This window comes from Pelodiscus sinensis, chromosome 9, assembly GCF_052426305.1.
Source record: "Pelodiscus sinensis isolate ZL-2025 chromosome 9, ASM5242630v1, whole genome shotgun sequence".
NCBI classification, from domain to species: Eukaryota; Metazoa; Chordata; order Testudines; family Trionychidae; genus Pelodiscus; species Pelodiscus sinensis.
This window is the reverse complement of record NC_143060.1, coordinates 57,061,358-57,083,759: the sequence shown is the minus strand read 5'-3', so window position 1 is coordinate 57,083,759 and position 22,402 is coordinate 57,061,358. Positions and strand designations below refer to the sequence as shown.

The 22,402-nt window shown below is 44.7% G+C and overlaps 1 protein-coding gene across 4 annotated transcripts in view; it reads left to right on the top strand.

Annotated features, from left to right (window-relative positions):
- Positions 1-22,402, top strand: part of HMCN1 (hemicentin 1) — a 364,148-nt gene that overhangs the window by 303,231 nt on the left and 38,515 nt on the right. For all 4 annotated transcript variants that reach the window (XR_012906027.2, XM_075936754.2, XM_075936755.2 and 1 more), the window contains exons 73-86: positions 3,552-3,696; positions 5,005-5,132; positions 7,800-7,956; positions 10,459-10,580; positions 10,885-11,049; positions 11,240-11,347; positions 15,527-15,664; positions 15,817-15,951; positions 16,913-17,182; positions 17,568-17,758; positions 19,396-19,609; positions 20,583-20,717; positions 20,919-21,109; positions 22,191-22,272. Coding sequence is in view for 3 of the 4 variants with exons in the window: in XM_075936754.2 (XP_075792869.2) it covers positions 3,552-3,696; positions 5,005-5,132; positions 7,800-7,956; positions 10,459-10,580; positions 10,885-11,049; positions 11,240-11,347; positions 15,527-15,664; positions 15,817-15,951; positions 16,913-17,182; positions 17,568-17,758; positions 19,396-19,609; positions 20,583-20,717; positions 20,919-21,109; positions 22,191-22,272 (2,181 nt within the window). In the remaining variant the exon portion in view is untranslated. The remainder of the gene's footprint in view (positions 1-3,551; positions 3,697-5,004; positions 5,133-7,799; positions 7,957-10,458; positions 10,581-10,884; positions 11,050-11,239; positions 11,348-15,526; positions 15,665-15,816; positions 15,952-16,912; positions 17,183-17,567; positions 17,759-19,395; positions 19,610-20,582; positions 20,718-20,918; positions 21,110-22,190; positions 22,273-22,402) is intronic.

Genomic DNA, 22,402 nt, shown 5'->3' with positions numbered 1-22,402 from the left:
TGCCAGTTCTAATGATCCAAGACCATTAGTAGGTGACACAGAAATGTACAGGTTGAACCGCTCTAGTCTGGCAGTCTCAGGACCGGACCAGTGCCAAACCAGAGAACTTGCTGAACCATGGGAAGTCAGTATTGTCTAGCAGTATTACCAACACTTTCATCCCTTGCTGGGCTCTTAGAAGACATGTAGGGGTAAATTGGAGCTAAATAACGGCACAGAACATTGAGAGCCAGGACTGGTGGCTGTAAAAAATTTTTATAGGACCATGTGAAACTTGTCCATACCCAAGATAAGTGGACATCCAGCAAATTAAAATCATGAAAGACCATGGCTGTTGCCTTACCAGAGAATACCAAGCTAGAAAGGTTCAACCTGTACTATCAGAAGCAAAATGCAGGACAATGTAGCACTTTAAAGACTAACAAGATGGTTTATTAGATGATGAGCTTTTGTGGGCCAGACCCACTTCCTCAGATGAAATAGTGGAAGAAAATAGTCACAACCACAGGGTATGTCTACACTACAAAGTTAGTTTGAACTAACGGACGTTAGTTCGAACTAACTTTAATAGGCGCTACACTAGTGCTCCGCTAGTTCGAATTTAATTCGAACTAGCAGAGCGCTTAGTTCGAACTAGGTAAACCTCATTTTACGAGGATTAAGCCTAATTCGAACTAGCTAGTTCGAATTAAGGGCTGTGTAGACCCTTAATTCGAACTAGTGGGAGGCTAAGGCTTCCCAGGTTTCCCTGGTGGCCACTCTGGCCAACACCAGGGAAACTCTATGCCCCCCTCCCGGCCTTGGACCCCTTAAAGGGGCACGGGCTGGCTACGGTGCCCGTGCCAGGTGCAAGCCTGCCAGCACCCAGCCAGCAGACCCTGCACCTGGCACGGATCGAGCCACCCACCCGATGCCCCCCAGCCCTCCCCCTCTTCCCGGGACTAGGCTGGCGGCTCCCGGGAGCTTGCCCGGGACCGCAAGAGGCGGGCACCCGCCTGGGCTAGTGCGGACATCCTGGACCTTGTCCTTGATCTCCGCACTAGGCACAGGAAAGTGGCCGTCTAGGGCAGGAGAGCTGCCAGCCTGGCCACCCAGGAGCAGATGTGCATGAAAATCAAGGGGGTCCACTGAGACCCCCGACCCTGAGCCCTGAGCTTACAATGGCCGTACTGGGTCAGACCAAAGGTCCATCTAGCCCAGTAGCCTGTCTGCCGACAGCGGCCAACCCTAGGGACCCTGGAGGGGATGGACCGGAGACAGTGACCAAGCCATTTGTCTCGTGCCATCCCTCTCCTGCCTTTCACAAACTTTGGCAGGGACACCACTCCTACCCCCTGGCTAATACCACTCCATGGACCCAACCTCCATGACTTGATCTCACTTCCCTTTAAACTCTGTTCTAGTTGTAGCCTTCACAGCCTCCTGCAGCAAGGAGTTCCACAGGTTGACTCTTTGCTTTGTGAAGAACAACTTTCTGTTACTAGTTTGAAGCCTGCTACCCATTCCTTTCCTTTGGTGTCCTCTAGTCCTTTTTTATGGGAACTAATGAAGAACTTTTCTGTATGCACCCTCTCCACCCAACTCCTGCTTTTAGAGACCTCTATCCTGTCCCCCCTCTGTCTCCTCTTTTCTAAGCTGAGAAGTCCCAGTCTCTTTAGCCTCTCTTCATATGGGACCTGTTCCCAACCCCTGATCATGTTAGTTGCCCTCCCCTCTCCCAGCCTCTCTCTTCCCCTCTCCCACCTCCTTTTCCCAGTCTCCCCCAGTTTTGTTCAATAAAGACAGATTCCATTTGTGAACACAATTGTCCTTTATTTTGTACATCAGGAAGGGGGGCTAGGGAAGGGTAAGTGGAAGGAGGTGAGGGAGGAATGGGGCATGAGCCCCCGATGGGGAGGACAGGGCTGGCTCTGTGGGCTTCTGGGGGTTGAAGCTCTCCTGCAGCCCCCCAATTGCCCCCTCTCCCCAGATGGCAGCCTGCGGCAAGTGCAGCCGGGCTGATGGCCGAGTGGTGTGATGTGCCCAGTGTGTGCACTCCGGGCACTCCAAGCCAGGACTGGTTTTCAAGTGGGGCACCCCTGAGAACTGTCTGTTCGGGGTGGGGGTCGGGACCCTTTAAGCACAGCCCTCGGCTAGCCTGAGACAGCATCTCCACACTCTAAGTCCTCCTCTGATGCCCTGCCGGCACTGCTTCCGGCCATCCTTAAGCCCTGTTCAGGGTCCACTTAATGTGGACATGCTAGTTTGAATTAGCAAAACGCTAATTTGAACTAGTTTTTAGTTCTAGACGCATTAGTTCGAATTAGCTTAGTTCGAATTAACTAATTCGAACTAAGTTAGTTCGAATTAGCGCTGTAGTGTAGACATACCCACATATACCAAAGGATGCAATTAAAAAAAAGTGAACACATATGAAAAGGACAAATCACATTTCAGAACAGGAGGGGGATGCAGGGGCGGGGGGAAGGAAGGAAGGTAAGTGTCTGTGAATTGATGATATTAGAGGTGGGGAGAGTGGGATGTCTGTGAGCTAATGGTTTTAGAGGTGATAATTGGGGAAGCTATCTTGGTAATGGGTAAGATAGTTTGAGTGTTTGTTCATTCCTTCCCGGAGAGTGTTGAATTTTAACATGAATGACAGTTCAGAGGATTCCCTTTCAAGTGCAAATGTAAAAGGTCTTTGTAGCAGAATGCAGGTGGTTAAGTTCCACCAGACAAGAAATCTACTATACACACTTCTATTCCCTACAACAAAGAAAAGACAATAAATTTTCTAACCTGCTCCATACCACTGGCTACCACAGCAACTGCCTCAACCCACTGGATAATATTGTTAACCTCTCCAGCTACAAACTCAATCCAACAGAAGAGTCTGTCTTGTCCTGGGGTCTCTCTTTCTGCCCCACGTCCCCCACAAACTGGATACAATTTTGTGGTGACCTTGAGGCTGGTAATGGATACATATCAGGGTACCAGGATAGCTTCCCCAATTATCACCTCTAATACCATTAGCTCACAGACATCTAACTTTCCCCACCTCTAATATCATTAACTCACAGACATTTACCTTCCTTCCTTCTCTCCCCCCCCCCGCATCCCCCTTCTGTTCTGAAATGTGATTTGTCCTTTTCATGTGTGTTCATTTTTTTTAATTGTATCCTTTGGTATATATGGTTGTGACTATTTTCTTCCACTATTTGATCTGAGGAAGTGGGTCTGGCCCACGAAAGCTCATCATCTAATAAACCATCTTGTTAGTCTTTAAAGTGCTACATTGTCCTGCATTTTGCTTCAGCTACATCAGACTAACACGGCTACATTTCTATCACCAACCTGTACTATGTTTTTGATTTGTGAATGATAATTTTTTTTTAAATTTCCCATTGTCCCATAACAGCTTTCATGTTTTGTATGGAATGTAAAGAAGCTTGTTTGCACCCATATGGATGGCACAATTCCTTTCTCATAGCAGACATTACCATGGGTCTAACTTAAAACAGTTCAGAATGAAGCTCACTCTCCAATATCATGTAAAATTCTTTCTTATATAGTTGCTCCCACAATCAAAGCTGGTCTTCAGACTGTTGTTGTGCATATAAATACGTCTGCTGTTCTGGAGTGTGTTGCAGAAGGAGTACCAACCCCAAGAATTACATGGAGAAAGGACGGAGCTGTTTTTGCTGGAAACAATGCCAGGTAGTATCTCATGATAAGAATAAATGTGACCTGTAGTTAAATCTCTTGGGATTTTTATTTGTATTAGTTTTACATTCACAAAATCAGTATTAATGTTCATATTCATTCATCATTTTGATTTTCTCAGTTTAAATGAGTGATAATAAAAATCACCTAAATCACCTGTTTCACAACATGTACAAAGTTGATGTCTTTCCATTTGAAAGTCATTGTGGGAGTCAGATTTAATCATTTGTATAAGAGCAATGTAGCAGACGTGCTGAAAAACAGATTCAAGGTAATATGTTCAAAAAAGAAAAATGATATGAGGCCAAATTAAGACGCTATGGCTATGTCTAGACTGGCATGATTTTCCAGAAATGCTTTTAATGGAAAAGTTTTCTGTTAAAAGCATTTTCGGAAAAGAGCGTCTAGATTGGCAGGATGCTTTTCCGCAAAAGTACTTTTTGCGGAAAAGCATCCATGGCCAATCTAGACGCGCTTTTCCGCAAAAAAGCCCCGATCGCCATTTTCGCGATCGGGGCTATTTTGTGGAAAACAAATCTGAGCTGTCTCCACTGGCCCTTTTGCGCAAAACTTTTGTGCAAAAGGGACTTTTGCCCGAACGGGAGCAGCATAGTATTTCCGCAAAAAGCACTGATTTCTTACAGTAGGAAGTCAGTGCTTTCGTGGAAATTCAAGCGGTCAGTGTAGACAGCTGGCAAATTTTTCCAGAAAAGCGGCTGATTTTCCGGAAAAACTGGCCAGTCTATACACAGCCTATGGCTACGTCTACACTGGCCCCTTTTCCGGAAGGGGCATGTAAATTTCACCTATCGTCGTAGGGAAATGCGCGGGGGATTTAAATATCCCCCGCGGCATTTAAATAAAAATGTCCGCCGCTTTTTTCCGGCTTTTAAAAAAGCCGGAAAAGAACGTCTGCACTGGCCCCGATCCTCCGGAAAAAGCGCCCTTTTCCGGAGGCTCTTATTCCTACTTTGAAGTAGGAATAAGAGCCTCCGGAAAAGGGCGTTTTTTCCGGAGGATCGGGGCCAGTGCAGACGCTCTTTTCCGGCTTTTTTAAAAGCCGGAAAAAAGCGGCGGACATTTTTATTTAAATGCCGCGGGGGATATTTAAATCCCCCGCGCATTTCCCTACGACGATAGGTGAAATTTACATGCCCCTTCCGGAAAAGGGGCCAGTGTAGACGAGCCCTATATGTTTTGTCTACCTTTGTACTCCCTGTTCTTCTGTTCCTTTTCCCCCACAACGGTTAGCCACAGTTCCCACCATAAAACATTAAATTGATTCCTATGACTTTGTTTTAGGTATTCAGTATTAGAGGATGGGTCCCTGTATATTCACACAGCGCATGTGACTGACACTGGACGATATTTATGTATGGCAACCAATGTAGCTGGTACTGAACGCAAGCGAATTGATCTACAGGTCCATGGTAAATATTTCAAAATCTGGACATGTTGGCCAGATGGCCACTTATCATGGGTATGGCCAAGTTTCCCATGGTCCTGTAAAGTGTGTTTATAGCCACCTGTCCTGGCTCTCAATGTTCTGTGTTGTTATTTAGTTCTAATTTACCCCTAAATGTCTTGTTGGAATTCTTGAGTTTTGCTGAAGCTTGAAATCTGTCTTTATTAGTAATGGAGCGGAACAACAGACAAGCAACTCTGAGCCTGCTTGTCAAGTCCTCAGGCTTTAGGTTGATTGGATCTGGGTCACTAGTTCACTCCATTCTAGAGAAAGGGAAATTGAGATCCATGCCCAGATTGTAGATATCCCCCCAAATTTGGGATTATTTGGATCCAGAGTAAGGATGTTAAGGACTAGTCAACTATCTCATAAACAAATGCTTATCAGATAGTCAGTCAACTAGTCAACTAATGCTTATCAGATAGAGGCAGCAAAGTGGGGAAAGAAGGGGTACTTGAAAGTGGCAGCACCGCACAGCTGAGCCGGAGATCAGCCATGCGGGCGCAGCCGCTTTGAAACCCCAAAGCGTCGTTTCAAAGGGGTAATGACCCACAGCTAAGCCTGGGATCAAATGTGCGGTGGCTGCCCCCCCCCCGCCCCAGCTGATCCTGGGTTCTGGGGAAATGCTGCATGGAGCCCAGGACCAACTGGGGAGTCCCCCGCTGGCCCTGGCTCTGCGCGGCATTCAGCAAGGCATGGAGCCCGGGGACAGCAGGGGACTCTGAGTCCCCGCCTGACCCCGGACTCCATGAGGGTACTGTGGCTTTGAAATGCACAAGAGCCCCCCCAGGGGTTCTTATGCATTTCAAAGAAGGCACCTGCATGCAACCCGGAGTCAGCGAGACTTCCTCCTGGCCCAGGGTTGAACGCAGAGTTTCGCATTCTTCCTTTGAAATGTACAAGAGCACTCCGCGGGGGGCTTTTGTACATTTCAAAGGAGGAATGTGGAAGTGCCTATCGAGTAGTTGAGTAGTCGATGGCAAGTCAATTGACTAATCAACTAGTCAATTAACCACAATTTAACATCCTTACTCCAGAGTTTTGTATAAGGCTTCTCTCTAGTGCTTTTTTTTTTTTTAAGAAATTCAGGGCACTATGAACACTGCCTACATATTCCCTACTGCATTTTTGGCAAATGATGTGTGCTGCAGAAAAGGATAGTTTCAAATTCAGTTGGACCTCTCTGGTCTGGCAATAACCTTGGATGTTGCTGGACCAGAGAGTCCTGGTGGTTGGGAGCGGGCACTGGCTGGGAGTCCAGCAGTAGAGGGACTGGTGGGTGGGAGCCCAGCCACGGCCAGTAGCGGAGCTGGACCGGCAACAGTATTCCCTCTAAGGTGCGCACCCCAAGAATTTGAGGCTTGCTCACCTCCTTAGCAAGGCCACGCAGTGGCTGCTCAGCTGCTCCAGCGGCCGGAGCTGGAAACAGGTGGCAGGTGATTGTCCAGCTGTTCTGGCAGCTGGTGCTGGCTGGGATTGCGTGGCAGGAGGCTGGGGCCGCTCTGGCAGCTGGAGCTGTATGGTGCGGGGGGGATTGTGGAGGGGGCGCTGCTCCCAGGGCCAGCTCCAGCCCTTCCCTAGGTCTGGAGCTGTGGCCAGGGCCAATAGTGGCTTTTCAACTGCTCCCAAATCTGGAGCCAGTCTGTGGTGAGGCTGCTCCTGGGGCCTCCTGCACCTCTCTTTTGCCCCTCAGAACCTCTTGTCTCCCCAAGTTCTGTCCTCGCTCTCCCCACATCACTACCCCACCCCCAGCACCTCACTCCCTGCAAACCCAGGGAGCTGGAAGCAGCTTCTCTCTGCCCCAGGCGGGGACTCACAGCCAGTTCCAGGAGGGGCATCCTGGGGCAGTCTCTGCCCTGCACACAGGCTGACCAGTGAGCAGCGCTCCCTGGGGGCGCGGGGCACATCTCACTTTCTTCCCACGAGGTGAGGGGACACTACCTGGGAGTGTTTCTCAGGGAGCAGCTCCAGTGGTGGGTGCCACAGCGGCACACATCCAAACAAGAGCACGTAACCTCATTGTTGGCACACAAGACAAGGCTCACTCCAACCGTGGATGGAAAATCTTAGGGTATGTCTACACTGCCACCCTAGTTTGAACTAGGGAGGCTAATGTAGGCATTCAAACTTGCAAATGAAGCCCGGGATTTAAATATCCCGGGCTTCATTTGCATGTTCCCGGGCGGGCGCCATTTTTAAATCCCCTTAGTTTGAACTGACTGCCCATGGCTACATGCAGCAGTCAGAAGTTAATCCGAACTAAATCCTTAGTTTGGATTAACTGTTACTCCTCCTGCAATGAGGTGTATAGACATACCCTTAGCGGGAACACTGACTGGAGGCCAGGGAGCTGGGAGCCTGGCAGGAGCTGGGAGCAGAGCTGGATCTGCAGCCTAGTGGCAGGGAGCCTGACGAAGGCCAGGAGCAGAGCCAAGTGACCAGGGCTAGCAGCAGGTCAGCAGCCAGGAAGGGAGTGTGGGAGCAGGGGCTGGAAGCCAGGAGGGGCATTGACCTCCCTTGGTCCAGGAAAGTCCCTTGTTTGGACCAGTCAGATCCCGAGGATGCTGGACTAGAGATGTCCAACTTTGTAATTCATTCTTGTAAAATGACATGGGTCTTGTATGTTCTTTAGTTCCTCCATCTATTACTCCTGGACCCACCAATATTACAGTTACTGTAAATGTCCAAGCCACCCTGCCCTGCGAGACCACTGGAATCCCCAGGCCAACAATACATTGGAAGAAGAATGGGCATCTCCTTAATGTTGATCAGCATCAGAATTCATACAGGTGAGAAATAATCTAATCTTTGTTGTGGGCTAAATTCATCTTTAATGCAAGTCTATCAGAGAGTGATTTGGCCTATGTTAATTTAATTTGTGTTTGATGTAATATTTTTCATTCATCTCTGAGATCTACTGAAGAGGTCAAAATAATAAAAGATCTGCTCTTTTCATGGTATTTCTGTTTCTGGTTGGTAGAAACACTGTGTGAAACATACCATACACATCCCATTTATATGTTGCTCCTATAGACACTGGAAACATTTAGATTTTGCCAGAGTGAAGTACTTAATTTTTGCTAAGAGCAAACTATTGCAGCTCAGAATAGCAATAAGTAGTTCTCAGTTTGCAGCTGTTTGGCTAGATGGGCCATTCCCACAATAATGCACAAGGAATGGCTCAGAGTGAGAAATTCCTGAGGTTCCTGTGGAATGGAAGAGGGTTTGCTCCACAGCTGAAAGATGGGTGCGTTTCTCCTTCAAAGCCTGCGGGTTTATTATACTAGAACCACAGTATCCCTGTCCTCCATTGAAGCCATAGTGTGAAGAGTTCCCTGTGGCCAAGGCTGACCTATGGGAAACGTAATACCTCCTTAGGTATGCTCCTTAGGGTTAGTGGGGGACACTCTTTTCCATTGACCCTTATGCCACAAAATATTGGCTTCCCACAGCGGCCCACATTGTACTCCCTAAGGGTATGTCTACACTAGCTCGTTAGTTCGAGCTAGGTAGGCAAATGAAGGCAACCGGGGTTGCAAATGAAGCCCGGGATTTAAATATCCAGGCTTCATTTGCATGTTCCCGGGCACCGCCATTTTTAAATCCCCCTTAGTCCGAAATCCGTGCCCACGGCTACACGCGGCACGGAGTAGGTAGTTCGAATTAGGATCTCTAATTCGAACTACCGGTACACCTCGTTCCAGGGGAATCAGTCCGGACCCACATAGCACTCAACTTACATTCTGAAACATGACTTCTTACCTAGCTACCATTAACTGTTTACAGTTACCACTAATGTGTTATCTTCTATTGTGAAATCCCAGCCTTGTTTGCACATAGGTGAGAGGATTATTCTAAGAGGGGTGGGCAAGATTCTGTGGCCTGCACTGTGCAGGGGGTCAGACTAGATGATCATAATGGTCCCTTCTGACCTTAAAGTCTATGAGTCTATGAGTCTATGAGTGAGTAATTGTGTAATCTTCTAGTGCTGGCTTAGCAACAGGAATTCTGGGCCCTAGGACAACACATCGAAGTGTCCCTTATCACCCTCCTTTGGAGGGAGCCACAAGCCACCCCTCTTCCCACCCAGGGAAACCCTGAGCACCACCCTTCAATCAGAGAATCCTCTGGTCAGTCTCTGCCCCATCCTTCGTCTGCCTGGAGGTGCCCCTCCCATGCTCCTTCACCTCTCTGACCCCGTGCAACTCCCAACCCAGCTCTGCCCCCAGAAGTCCTGTGCCCCGGCTCCTTTCTCCCTGCAGTCCCTACCTATCCCTACTTGCATCCCTCCACTGTTTTTGGCTTCCCACCCCATTTCCTCTGCACCCCTCAACCCTTGCTCCCCCATGCTCTGCTGATTTGATTGGGGCTTAAAGTAGCAGGAAGCCTCTGCTCTCCCCCTGCGCTGCTATCGCTGCTCTGCTGATCTGAGCATAGGGCTTAAAGCAGCAGGGAGCTCTGGGCCCCCCTCCGACCCTGCTGCTCTGTGGATCTGAACTCCAGGGCTCCTCTAGGCCCTATGCAATTGCCTCCTTTGCCCCTAACTGCCCTCAGGCCTGTGCTAGTGGGTTGTCTCCAGGAATCTTCTATGAGTCTTAAACAATTCTACAGCTAACAAATTACCTTTCAGAAGCTTCAGGGGGTAGCCGAGTTAGTCTGAACAGGATAAACTGAAAAAAACAACAAATGGTCTGGTAGCACTTTATAGACTAACAAAACATGTAGATAGTATCATGAGCTTTCGTGGGCACAGCCCACTTCTTCAGCTGTGTAAAAGACCATCTACATGTTTTGTTAGTCTATAAAGTGCTACCGGACCATTTGTTGTTTTTTAAAATTATCATATTTACAGATCTGTGGTTTTAGAGCAGAAGCCACTCCACATGGCTGCAGTATGAATGCCAACCGTTAGTCCTGATAGAAATGTAGCCGTGTTAGTCTGGGGTAGTTGAAGCAAAATGCAGGACAATGTAGCACTTTAAAGACTAACAAGATGGTTTATTAGATGATGAGCTTTCGTGGGCCAGACCCACTTCCTCAGATCAAAACCTGAGGAAGTGGGTCTGGCCCACGAAAGCTCATCATCTAATAAACCATCTTGTTAGTCTTTAAAGTGCTACATTGTCCTGCATTTTGCTTCAACCATTAGTCCTGTTATGGGATAGAAAATAGTGCAGCCATTTTTAAAATCCAGCAACAGTATTAATTATCTCTTGTGGCAATGAATTCAATGGACTGACTTCATGCTGAATGAAGAGATGGTTCAGTGTTTTCTAATGGCTCTTTTTCAGGCTTTTGTCTTCAGGTTCCCTATTAATAATTTCTCCCACTGTGGATGATACTGCAGTCTACGTGTGCACTGTGTCAAATGATGCAGGAGAGGATCAAAGAGCAATTGATTTCATTGTACAAGGTAACCCAGATGTTGCAAATGCACATGTATTATAACACCGAAAATTTCTCCAGGACAATCCTTTATTTAAATGAGAGCTGATGCTTATATTATCGAGCTTTTACTGTTCTTAAGGAAACTTAAAAAAACAACAATGGTCCTGTAGCACCTTAAACTAAGCAAAAATTATTTAGGTAGTATCATGAGCTTTTGTGGGCACAACCCACTTCTTCAGGTGTTGCTAAGGAAGAGAATGTTGCTGTGTGCAAACATTTATATGAAAGGAGAATGGTCAATAACCCTAACACTGTTCTCCTTGCTTTAGTGCCCCCATCCATAGCGGATGAAGCTGCAGATCTTCTGGTAACAAAATTGTCTCCAGCAGTAATTTCCTGCACTGCCTCAGGAGTTCCTGTCCCTTCAATCCACTGGACAAAAAATGGGATACGACTCCTTCCTGTAGGAGATAGATACAGAATTCTTTCTTCAGGTATTATGTCTGATTTGAGTCTAGCTGCAGAAAATGCTCAAAGAAGATGCATTAATGTTCTCGTTGTAAATATTTTAGAAAAAATATTGGATTCTTAATTGGTATTATGATTTCTGTGTTTTCTTTGAACGTAAGATAGTATAATGTACTACAGCAGTATATAAAGAGCTCTCTCTTTTTTTTACTCTAGGAACAATTGAAATAACTGCGGCTCAGTTAGACCATGCAGGAAGATATACTTGCATGGCCCGGAATGCTGCTGGCTCTGCTCACAGACATGTGACTCTTCTTGTTCAGGGTAAGGTGGGAAATTGAAGAGAAACATGTTTTGTAAACAGATTTAATTGGATTTTGAAAATAGAATAATACAGAATAATGATGGAGCCACAATGTGCCAATATCACTCACATTCAGTGGATTCTTACTCATGTGAGTAGTTTTATAGCTATATTGGTGTAAGATATCTTCCACGCTGGTAAGCACATGAAAATTTGCCTAGTATAAATATATTTGTATTTAAAGGAAGCCACAAAGTGTGGGCTATTTTAGTCCAGATTGACCCCGCACTCAGAATGGAAAGTAATCACGCATTGGTAAGGGCATGAACTAAAAGATCTGATAGCCTTTTCCAAATGTAATGCCTAAGAGCGTGTGACCTGGCCTTGGGTATGGCCTGTTTTTTCTTTGTAAGGTTTCTCATTTAGTAGATTCCCAGCTTCTCTGGCAGCCAGGTCCCTCCTGCTCCCCAGCTAGAGCAAGCATGTATGTCTCCCCACCCTTGCCTCCAGGAGCCCTTATTTATGCAGCCCCATCTGGGCCCCACATTAGCTGTCTCTGCCTCAGCTGTGGGCTCCACTCTCTCAGTCCTCTCCTAGGGCTGGGTTTTAACCTTTTAAGGGCCAATGTGGGGTAGATGCCCTGTCACACACGCCCGTCCTTAAAATCACCACCCTATGGGTTCTGTTGCTTCTGACCCAGCATCCCTCACAGCTCGGCCCACAGTCAATTCCTCTCTTCCTCTGCTCCTTCCAAGAAGTAGCAGATGTTTTCTCTCTCCTCCCGAGCATTTTAGACTTGGGCATTCTGAGATTCAACACACCTCTCTGCTAGGTGCAGTGCCTCCTCCATAGCAGCTAGCTTCCTCTGCAGCTCTTGCACTATTTCTGAAGCTCCCTTGGCCCCCTTCTTGTCCACCAGGAGGCCTCACCAGAAGCCTCCTGGGTCCCCGGATCCATCTGCACTTTTTCCTGGGTTCTCTCCATCCCAGTTCCTGCATTTCTGTCATCCCCATCACCTCCTACTGAGTGGGGGAGATCTCTCTCCAGCAAACCCACAGTCCTTGCTGGGCCAGTTCTGTGGTCATTCCCTGACTTGGCCTTGGTCTCAGGCCCCCCTTGTTTTGCCCTTCCTTCCCTGAAAAGGCATTGTCTCTTTAGGTTGCCCACCTTCTGGCACTTGAAGCACCTCTTCCCCGCTGAGGGGCCTTACTCTTTCCCCCTCAGGTTCCTCTGGGCGAGGCCTCTCTCTGTGGCTCCTGTCTGGGCAGTGCCCCTTCAAGTGTCCCTGTCGCCCATAGGCCCAACATGCCCATCCCCATCCTGTTTTCCTCACAGGCAGGGTTCTCTTAGACTTCTCCCTATTCTCCCACTGGGGACATTCACTCCTCTCATCTCTCGGTCGCCCACAGGTGTATCACGGTATGTACATCGCTATCCGGCATCTTTCCTGGCCTTTTTGCCTTCTATATGGTAGTTCTGTCGATAATTAGCTATATATCTATTTTACAATGCTATGCTTTTAGTTGGGGATTACCAGTGTCTGGTTGGGTACCAGGGTTGGTACAGGGCTCATCCCCAATTTTATGCCTTCTCTCCCATTATTAACCTGCCCAAGTGTTATCTAAAGTCAAGCAAGATTCTGCTCCCCATATTCTGATAGCCACTGTATGGCTCTGTCAACACTGGTCTTTGGCTCTATTATCTCTATTGGTCACATTTACATTGTTGCTCTGGAGAGAAGTGAATCTTATCTCCCAACCTTCTTAATTCCAACCTTCAGACTCTTAATTCCACCTGACTGTGTTTCATGTCTGAAGTTTGCTTTACATGGGTGAGGGAAGTCCTACTTTGACTAGGTCTACTTACATTTCTAAATGTAAGAAATTCTCTGCCTGTGCCACATGGAAATACATTCCTCCATCTCAAATTCCAATTAGTCAATATCTGACATTATCTTTTTTTTTTCCAAAACAAGGATTGGCTCTTTGTTCCTTTAGGGTACATCTACACAGCAACATTATTTCGAAATAACTTAGTCTGCCTCTACACAGCTGGCAGTTATTTAAAAATAATGTTGAAATATTGTCAAACTGGAGGACTTCTTACTCCAACTCCTTACTTTGTCTCCTGCCATCCCTCTCCAGCCTCTGACAGACAGAGGCCAAGGACACCATTTTATCCCCTGGCTAATAGCCTTTTATGGACCTAACCTCCATGAAATTATCTAGCTTCTCTTTAAACGCTATTATAGTCCTAGCCTTCACAGCCTCCTCTGGCAAGGAGTTCCACAGGTTGACTACACGCTGTGTGAAGAACTTTCTTTTATTAGTTTTAAACCTGATCCCCATTATAAAGCTTTCTCTAGGGACAAGATTTTCCTTTGGTTTCACCCTAAATTCCTGCCTGGAGGGGGTCTCTGAATTTCATTAAGAGATTTATCTACAAATATTCTTCTCAGGGTTGAAGGAAGGCAGTGCGCCCCAGTGCTCCTCTCCTGTAAGAGTTGGCTGGAGCACTTGGCTGCAGGAGGAGCCCAGCGCTTCCAGCCAGGCTCCTGGGACTCTCCTACAGGCAGGTGAAAGGGGCCAGCTAGGGGCATGCCCCGCCCCATTGGTCCTGGACTGCTCCAGTCCCAAGCCCCCCCATCAGGGTGCTTTATAAGGAAGGCGGGGTGTTGAAGCACCTCCTCACTGATTCCTACCGATGCTGCTTGTGGCTTGCTGTTCCCCTTCCTATCACTGTCTGGGTGCGAGCGGAAAGCTCACAGTGTCCCTGGCTGGCGCAAGGAGGGGGCAGAGGAGTGAGTAACCCAAGCTGTGAGCTTTTCTCTTGCTCCCTGACAGCGACGGAAGGGGAACAGCAAGCAGCATAAGTAGCAATGGAAGGATTATCCCAAATCTGTCACCTTTTCAGTTAATGGGCCAGCCAGTCTCAGCTACAGGATCTCTGGCTCCATTGGTTTGTTACCAGTTGGCCGATGTCACACCTCACTCAGCCAGGACACAGGTCAATTGCTCAGTCTTTCTGGCCAAGATTCTGATTTGCATATTCGTAATGCAGCACCCTGATCACTGCTCCATGTGGTTCCCTCATCAGGTCAGAGACAATGCCAGGCTAGGACAAGTTGTTCTGCAGTCCTTGTTCAAGTAGGCTCCAAGCCCGCCTGCAGTTAAAACTACTTGCGAGCCACCTACAACAATGGTCCTTTCCACCGCTGAGTGACATTCACACCTTAGTGGGAGCTCGGGTATTTTCTGTCATCTCTTACTAACCCTTCCTTTGAGCTTCTAGCCGTGTGCTCAAAGGTCCATGTGCCTATGCAGGTGGTATCTAACAGCAATAGCATTAGCAAGAGTCAGTGAGCTGGGGAGGCAGCTTGTGTGTGACCTTCTATAAAAGGGAGAATGAAGGATGCATCCTCTGGACCGTCAAAGGGCTTTGGCCTTTGTAGATAAAAGGACATCAGGAAGACAGTTAAACAATTTGTTTCCAATAGCAGAACAATCAAAGGTACCATAGCTATATTGGCACAGAGTTATTTTGAGTGGCTCTTGGGTCATATTATGCTTTGGTACCAACTAGCTTGTACTCTTGCTGGGAAGGCATGAGGGCTTGTTCTACAAGTCACCAGGATGCTTCAGTTTTATCTCTGAGAAGTGTGCCCTTACTAGAAAGATGTAAGGTAACTACTTAAGCTCTTTGCAAACTTGCACAAGATATTATTCTCTCAAGTAATTGTCCACTGTGGTGGGAACAGCAGTACCCCTGATTGCTATAATTTGTGCCACCTCCCACACACCTCCTGTTTTACTGCTGCTTATTAATTTCTCACATGTGGAATACACATAAGGACCATCATTCAAAGAAGAAATGTAGGTTGCTTACAGTACCTGGAGATTCTTAAGGATGTATTCTGTTGTCAACCTTGTGTCCCCTCTGCTGCTGATTCTTTGGACTGTGGTAAGAATGGAAACTGGAGAGGCATCAGCCTACATTACTCTTTAGATCCTCAGTTTGGAGCACAAGGAAGGCTCTGGCACAAGTTCAGGCCAGTGGACAATACTTGTTTAAAAAGAAAATACTGATGCCCATGAGTATGCATGTGTGGGATACAGATAGGGACCACACGTCTTGGCGAACCTCCATAAGTAACTTCCATTTCTATTCAACCACCTCTTTCTGTGCATTCCGATTCATAGAGCTACCAGCTATTCAGGCACAGCCAGGAACGCTAGATGTTATCCTGAACAACCCCATTCTTCTACCGTGTGAAGCAACAGGTTCACCTCGTCCCGTAATCATGTGGCAGAAAGAGGGCATGAATATAAATACAACAGGTATCTTAGCTTTATGATGCTAGCAGTTCTGCTGTAGCATTTAAATTCATGTTCTGCTTTTTTAGATTTACCTTATTTATATGTTTTTGAATTACCTTATTTATGAATTACCTTATTTATATGTTTTTCTACCTTTCTTATGCATGTTTTAGGCAATAGTTACACACTTCTTCCCAGTGGTAGTTTACAAATTGCAAGAACAGCTGTTGAGGATGCTGGCACTTACATGTGTGTGGCTCAGAATCCAGCTGGTACTGCTGTAGGGAAGATTAAGCTAAAAGTTCAAGGTAAGTCATCACTGTAACTCTTGTGTAGACATCTGTGCACATTCATTGTTAGTGAAATCCCTGTTCTGATCAATGTATATGGACAGAATTAATTCCTTGCTGACCTGCTTTGGAAGGCACTGGGACTTATGTCCATTTACCTCACAGCTAAATTTGGTTCTAGTGTAAGTTTTAAGATTTTTCCTCCATAATTTGAAATTGTTTCCTAGGAAACATTTAATATTGTAAAATTATTTCCTGCAAACAAATAACAGAAATAGTTCATGCTCTGCAGCAGACAGCATTAATTTCTTCACCACCTTCAGAGATGGCAGCAAACTTCAGAAAGAAAAGATTGGATTTTACTTCACATGGAAAGAAGTGGGAACCAAGAATATAGTGGGGGATATGAATTGTCATAACTGTGGATCATGCAGTGCAGTAAGAAGGTTTTAACACATTGTCTCTCATGTGCTTCACACCTCTATGGCAAACACCCTCAACAAAGCATACTTTTATGAGGTTCACTGGTAATGGTCCACAATTCACCAGTAGGTACAGCCCCCATTAATTTCTTGACCTTCACTATTATAGGTATTACTAAAAAGGACCAGTCATAATGTCAGTTGGCCAAACAATTGTAGTGTTTAGTATTTTGAAAAGGCCTGTGTGCAAGAGTACACTGCATGCTCTTTGCACTCACATGAGAACCAGATCTGAGGTTGTTCTTGGCTCCTGCTGAGAAAGAAATAGCTTTGCACCTCCCTTCACACCAGGGCAGGCCACGTAGTTTACTGCCAATAGAATGTCATATATTTGCTTTAGTTTGCAGTTGGATTTGGATGTTGTCTAATTTACAACAGGTGAGATTATTTAGCAAGAGGAACAAATTGTGTTTTTTAAATGATTCTGGCTAAGAAATAAAAGCTTGCATGTATCTTTTATTCCTAACAATGTGTTTTACTTCTTAATTCTCTTTCAGTTCCTCCAGTTATCAAACCTCATTCTAAGGAGAACATAGTTGCTGTGGATAAATCTGCCACGTTGCAGTGTGAAGTGGGAGGCTACCCATTGCCTGAGATCACATGGCACAAAGGAGGACAGCAGATTACAAAGTCAATTAGGCAGCGAATTCTCAGTACTGGGGCTTTGCAGATTGCATTTGTACAGCCTGGTGATGCTGGACAGTACACATGCATGGCTACAAACGTGGCGGGATCAAGCAGTTCTAGCATGGAACTCATTGTGCACAGTAAGTATAATTACAGGAATGGCATAGGTTGGTCTATTATCAGGACAGAAGACTCTTGCAGTGAGTTTTAAATGCCAAAGTTGTAGTGAGAGACTTCAGGATAGTTACACTAGCTAGCATGAAACTCATGCTTCATGACATAAGGAAACCATTCACTGACTGGCTTTAGGAAGAACCAGTCCCCATGGCTTTGTCACTGCATAATTTTCTGTTTTATAGATTTCACACCTTCCACTGGAGTTTTGGATACTGATCACTGTTGGAGACAGGATTAGATGACCCATTGGTCTCATGTAGCATTTCCTATGTTCCTGCATCAGTACCAGGCTGAATGGAAGGTTAAAAGCTCTTGAAAGTAATTAATCTCTTTTAAATCTCTTCATAGTTCCACCTAAAATCCGAACTTCAGAGGTGCAGCACGCAGTCATTGAGAACTCCCAGGCTGTTCTGTCGTGTGTGGCTGATGGTATCCCAACACCGACAATACACTGGAAGAAAGACAATCTACCTTTAACAGACACAATAGGAAAATACAGGGCTATGGAGTATGGAAACCTCATTTTGGAGAATGCTGTTGTAAGTGTTATGAATTTGAATCTCCTCATTATATATTGTGTATTTCCCATGACAGTTGAGCAGCATGAAAGGTTTTTTTGTCTGGATGAATGAACAAAAAGATAGTGGAGGCGTCAATAACTCTTATCTCAAAGGAAGTTCTCAAGGGTCAAGGTTGAGGCACTGTGGAGGCTTCTTTGTGGAAAGCATACTCTGAAATTTCCCACTGACTACCTATTCCAAGGATAAACAGAGGACCTCTGTTTCCAAGAATGCTGATCATGGGAGATAAATTCACAACATGTTATCCTGAACATAACTGCATAGAATACACATTGTAGAATAGGCCAGTGCTCTATCAAATAAGTATTCCGAAGGATTTTGTGGAGCATAATGTTTGTTTTTGTTTAGATCAGCCCCTCCTTTCTAGCATTTTGTATGCTATTTTTACAGTGTAAGAAATGTACAGCATGATGAAATGACAGCCCATTGTAAAGCCTCTAATGAGCAGAGGACGTTGAATGCCTTTCATCTCTCCCTAGAGTCAATGGAAGGTATGGGCAAGCAGCATGTCACAAGAGGTGCTAAGTACCATTCACATCTGGCCCTAAAATGTATTAAACAGTGGACATATTTCTGTAAAGCTTGCAGTGTAAAGCTCTTGGGTTTGGCCATTTGGGCCCTTTCACCAAGGTGCCTGCTTGCCAGCTAACATCTGGAAATTCCAGACTAGTATATTCACAGCCTCTTCTAGCACAACACTTTTTACTTCTCTTCCACGTCACAGACTTTTGTCTTAGCAGGAATCAGCGTAGGGCCAAGCATGCTGTCCTTATCAAGGGAAAATATCTGTTGATAGCGGAGGGAGATTTGCTAGCCTAAGGATGACGAGATACAGTTTAATGTTACTGTTTACTCTACTTGCCATTCCTGAAATTATTACTAAGGTCAATTGCTAGTCACATTTACCTTTTCTCTCTTCCTTTGTTGGATTATGTTCTGTGTAGTGTATGAATTTCTTAATGTACTTCAACTGGAAGGAGGATAAGATGGAATGCTCCATTATTTATGATACCAAGCTTTTCTGTGCCTGGTTTCCAGCCAGTTTTAACTTCGGTATAGGAAGTCAGCCCATTTCTCTTACTTGTCCTTGCCATATCTGTGATGTATTAGTCTCAAGCAATCTGCTGGGTTTCCTTTACTCAGGTTTCTATGTCATTCAATGATCAAGTTAGACTGATAAGACTGATTTAGCTTCCAACTCATTATTAGCAAGTTGCCAACATTTAAACCATGAGCAAATGGGTTTGGAATAAACAAGAGCCACCTACTCCCCCAAACTTTCAACCAATTCTGCCAAACTTTTTTAAAAGGTTCAAACAAGTTTGGAAAAGTTTATTTAATTTTCTTTTTCCAGCGATAACTGAAATCTCTGAAATGCCGTGTTGTTCTGTTGGTGTGCTCAGCAGGACAATTTGCAAAGACACGAGACGTCTCAAGAAAGCCAAATTTTTCAGAATCTGAAGCTTTAGCAAATTCAGTGAGATGAGCATTCCAACTGAACTCATGATTCCCTCCCACCACCACCACATAATTTACAAATGATAGTTCAAGCTCCAACCCCCAACCCTCCATCCATTTTTCCCCTTTTCTTTTAGCCTGAAGATTCTGGCAGTTACACCTGTGTTGCCACCAATGCTGCTGGTGAAGATACACACACTGTGAGCCTGATGGTCCATGTGCTCCCAGCTTTCACCGAACTGCCTGGAGACATAGCCTTGAATAAAGGAGAGCAACTCCGGTTAACTTGTAAAGCAACTGGGACTCCGCTGCCCCAAATAATTTGGACTTTTAACAACAATATTGTCCCTGGTGAGTGAGAGCAGTATTTACTTGTCTGTCTATCACAGATTCTTTCCCTTTGCAGAAGTGTTGTCAGCATGTGGTGATGTTAGTTTGAGATTCCAATATAAAATTAATAAGAGGAAAATACAATGTTGGCCTGGGTAACAAACTGTCTAGACAGTGGTGATACTGAGAACTTGCTAGCATAGAATACTAAAACTGAAGTTAACATTAAATTGCCTTTGTCCTAGGGCTCTGGAGAAGGGGTTTAGGAAATATGTCCCTTTGCCTACATCAAGCCGCATGCCCCGTATTAAATGTGCACATTGGGCATAATAAATATTACAGCATCTAACCACAAAAAGGGTACATCTACATGGCATGGCTATTTCGGGATACTGAGGTATCCTGAAATAGCTACCCCACATCCAAACAAGCCACACATTATTTCAAAATATTTTTCAAAATAACAGGCACACTGTTTCATCATCTCAGTAAACCTCATTGCACAAGTGATAAGGGATGGCTCAAAATAGCACGTTATTTTGAAATGTGGTGCTGTGTAGACATGCCAAATTTCAAAATAAGCTATTTTGAAATACGTATCTTATTTTAAGTTTAGGGTGCTGTGTAGACACACCCAAAGATGCCTTCCTCAAGCACCTGTATGACTAAAACTTCATTATTGGTAGAATGCAAAACACAGACTGAAAGCAGAAACAGAGCAAAATCATTCACAATGGAGGGACTGATCAAGGAACACTGTTTGACTGATTTGTTCAGGCCTCCAGAACACACATGTGGACAGGGAAAGACACACTAGGGACTGTCTCAGAAATTAGTCCAATGCAGTGGCAAGTTCCTTTATAGAAGCAAGCCACTGAGCCATCCTGCTAAGCAGCATTTTACATCTAAACCTATTTCTGTAAAAGATGTATCGCTTGTTGATATTTTCCACGGCTGCTTTAGTGATTTTAAAAGACATCTGTTCTTCCCACAGCAAAACTTGACAATGCTAATGGGCACAGTGAACTAGTTATTGAAAGAGTATCTAAAGACGACTCTGGTACCTATGTGTGTACAGCAGAAAATACAGTTGGCTCTGTAAAGGCTATTGGATTTGTGTATGTCAAAGGTACGTGTAAATAACTGCAATATCAGGCACAATACGTGACAATTTCACACAGCTTCATTTTAGATATATCCACTAGCACTGCAGTGGTTGATAGGAAAGGGAGTAACAAAGATTTCAGATCTTATGAAAACAAAGGACTGATTCCTGTCAGTAGATTCATTTAGAAGCTCTTGCTTTAACTTTGCTCTTTATCATTTTCAGAGCCTCCGGTCTTCCAAGGGGATTATCATTCTAGCTGGATTGAGCCCTTGGGTGGCAATGCTATATTGAACTGTGAGGTCAGAGGGGATCCACCGCCAACCATTCAATGGAGCAAAAAAGGAGTGGGCATTCAGATTAGCAACAGGATCCGACAACTCAGTAATGGTTCTCTTGCCATCTACGGCACTGTAGTGAGTAACTAGACGTTAAAATGTGTTTGTGTGCTGCATTTAACTATTGTAAATAAATACATTTATCCTAAAGAATATTGAATTTGCACTGAATTTAAATTTGCCTTTAAAAAACCTGCAGCTATACTAAATTTTAAAAAGATCTGATTTTTTTAAATGCAGTCTAAGATTTCCTGTGTGAATTACAGTGAGCTCTCCAACAAAGCAAGGGAGTTATATCTGTTCTGTCTGCCCCCCATAAGCTTTCAGAGCCGCATTTTCAATAGGACTTAAAACAACCTTACCTACGTTAAAACTTGAGTATACAAAATAATGGTACCAGTTCACCCATGCAATTTATCTACTTGTGCACCTAAATCCGACTTTCGAAAGTTGAAACTGATTAGCGCCCCACCTTCTAATGCACACGTTCAAGCTTTGCATATTCAGGTTTAGAAACTGCATTTGAAAATGTGGCCTCTCTAAAAGGTTTTAGAAGAAGCTTCTAGATTTACAAATCTAAATAGTCAATGAAAAAATCAGATATTAGCTTAACATTAATAAAAGTAAAATGTTCAAGTTGCTATTAAAACTTTTGGTTAGTGAGTAGTAACAATGGTAGTCTATTGACCTCTTTGAATAATTAGAATTATTATTTATTTTATATACTTATACATTCAGCCCCCCTGCTATACAGGAATCTACAATAATAACAAACATATGGTTTTGACTTAGATGACTTCATGTCTACCCATATAAATGTCAGAAAAAGACTAAGCCTCTCTAATAGATATAAGCAACATTGGAAAGAATTGCATGTAGCTGCTATGTAGATGCAGTTCTCGTGTTTTTCTCTCTATCCTTACCTGCTTGTAACAAACTCCTATCCTCCTTAACTTTTTAATTCAAGTCACTGTGGGTGTGGTTTAAAAGACTGGTGAGTTGTATGATAAGCTTTTCTGTTAGTTGTTAATTATTTCCCTCCACTTCTTTAAGATCTGTTGCATGCAGTTCTGTACTGTAGCAAACTCACTGAAAGGAAATGCATTGTGAAAATATTAGGTTGAGAGTTTATATAATTACTTTTTTTATTGTCCTTTAGAATGAAGATGCTGGTGACTATACATGTGTAGCTACAAATGATGCTGGAGTAGTAGAGCGAAGTGTGACACTAACACTTCAGAGTAAGACTGAAATAAGATGTTTAGTGCTACAAGAGAGGGGCCAAAAGATAACTTTCAATACATGTATGCTAGTCCCTTTGTAGATTTGGGAGGAGATAGTCAAAATTCACCAATGAGAGTTGGGCACCTC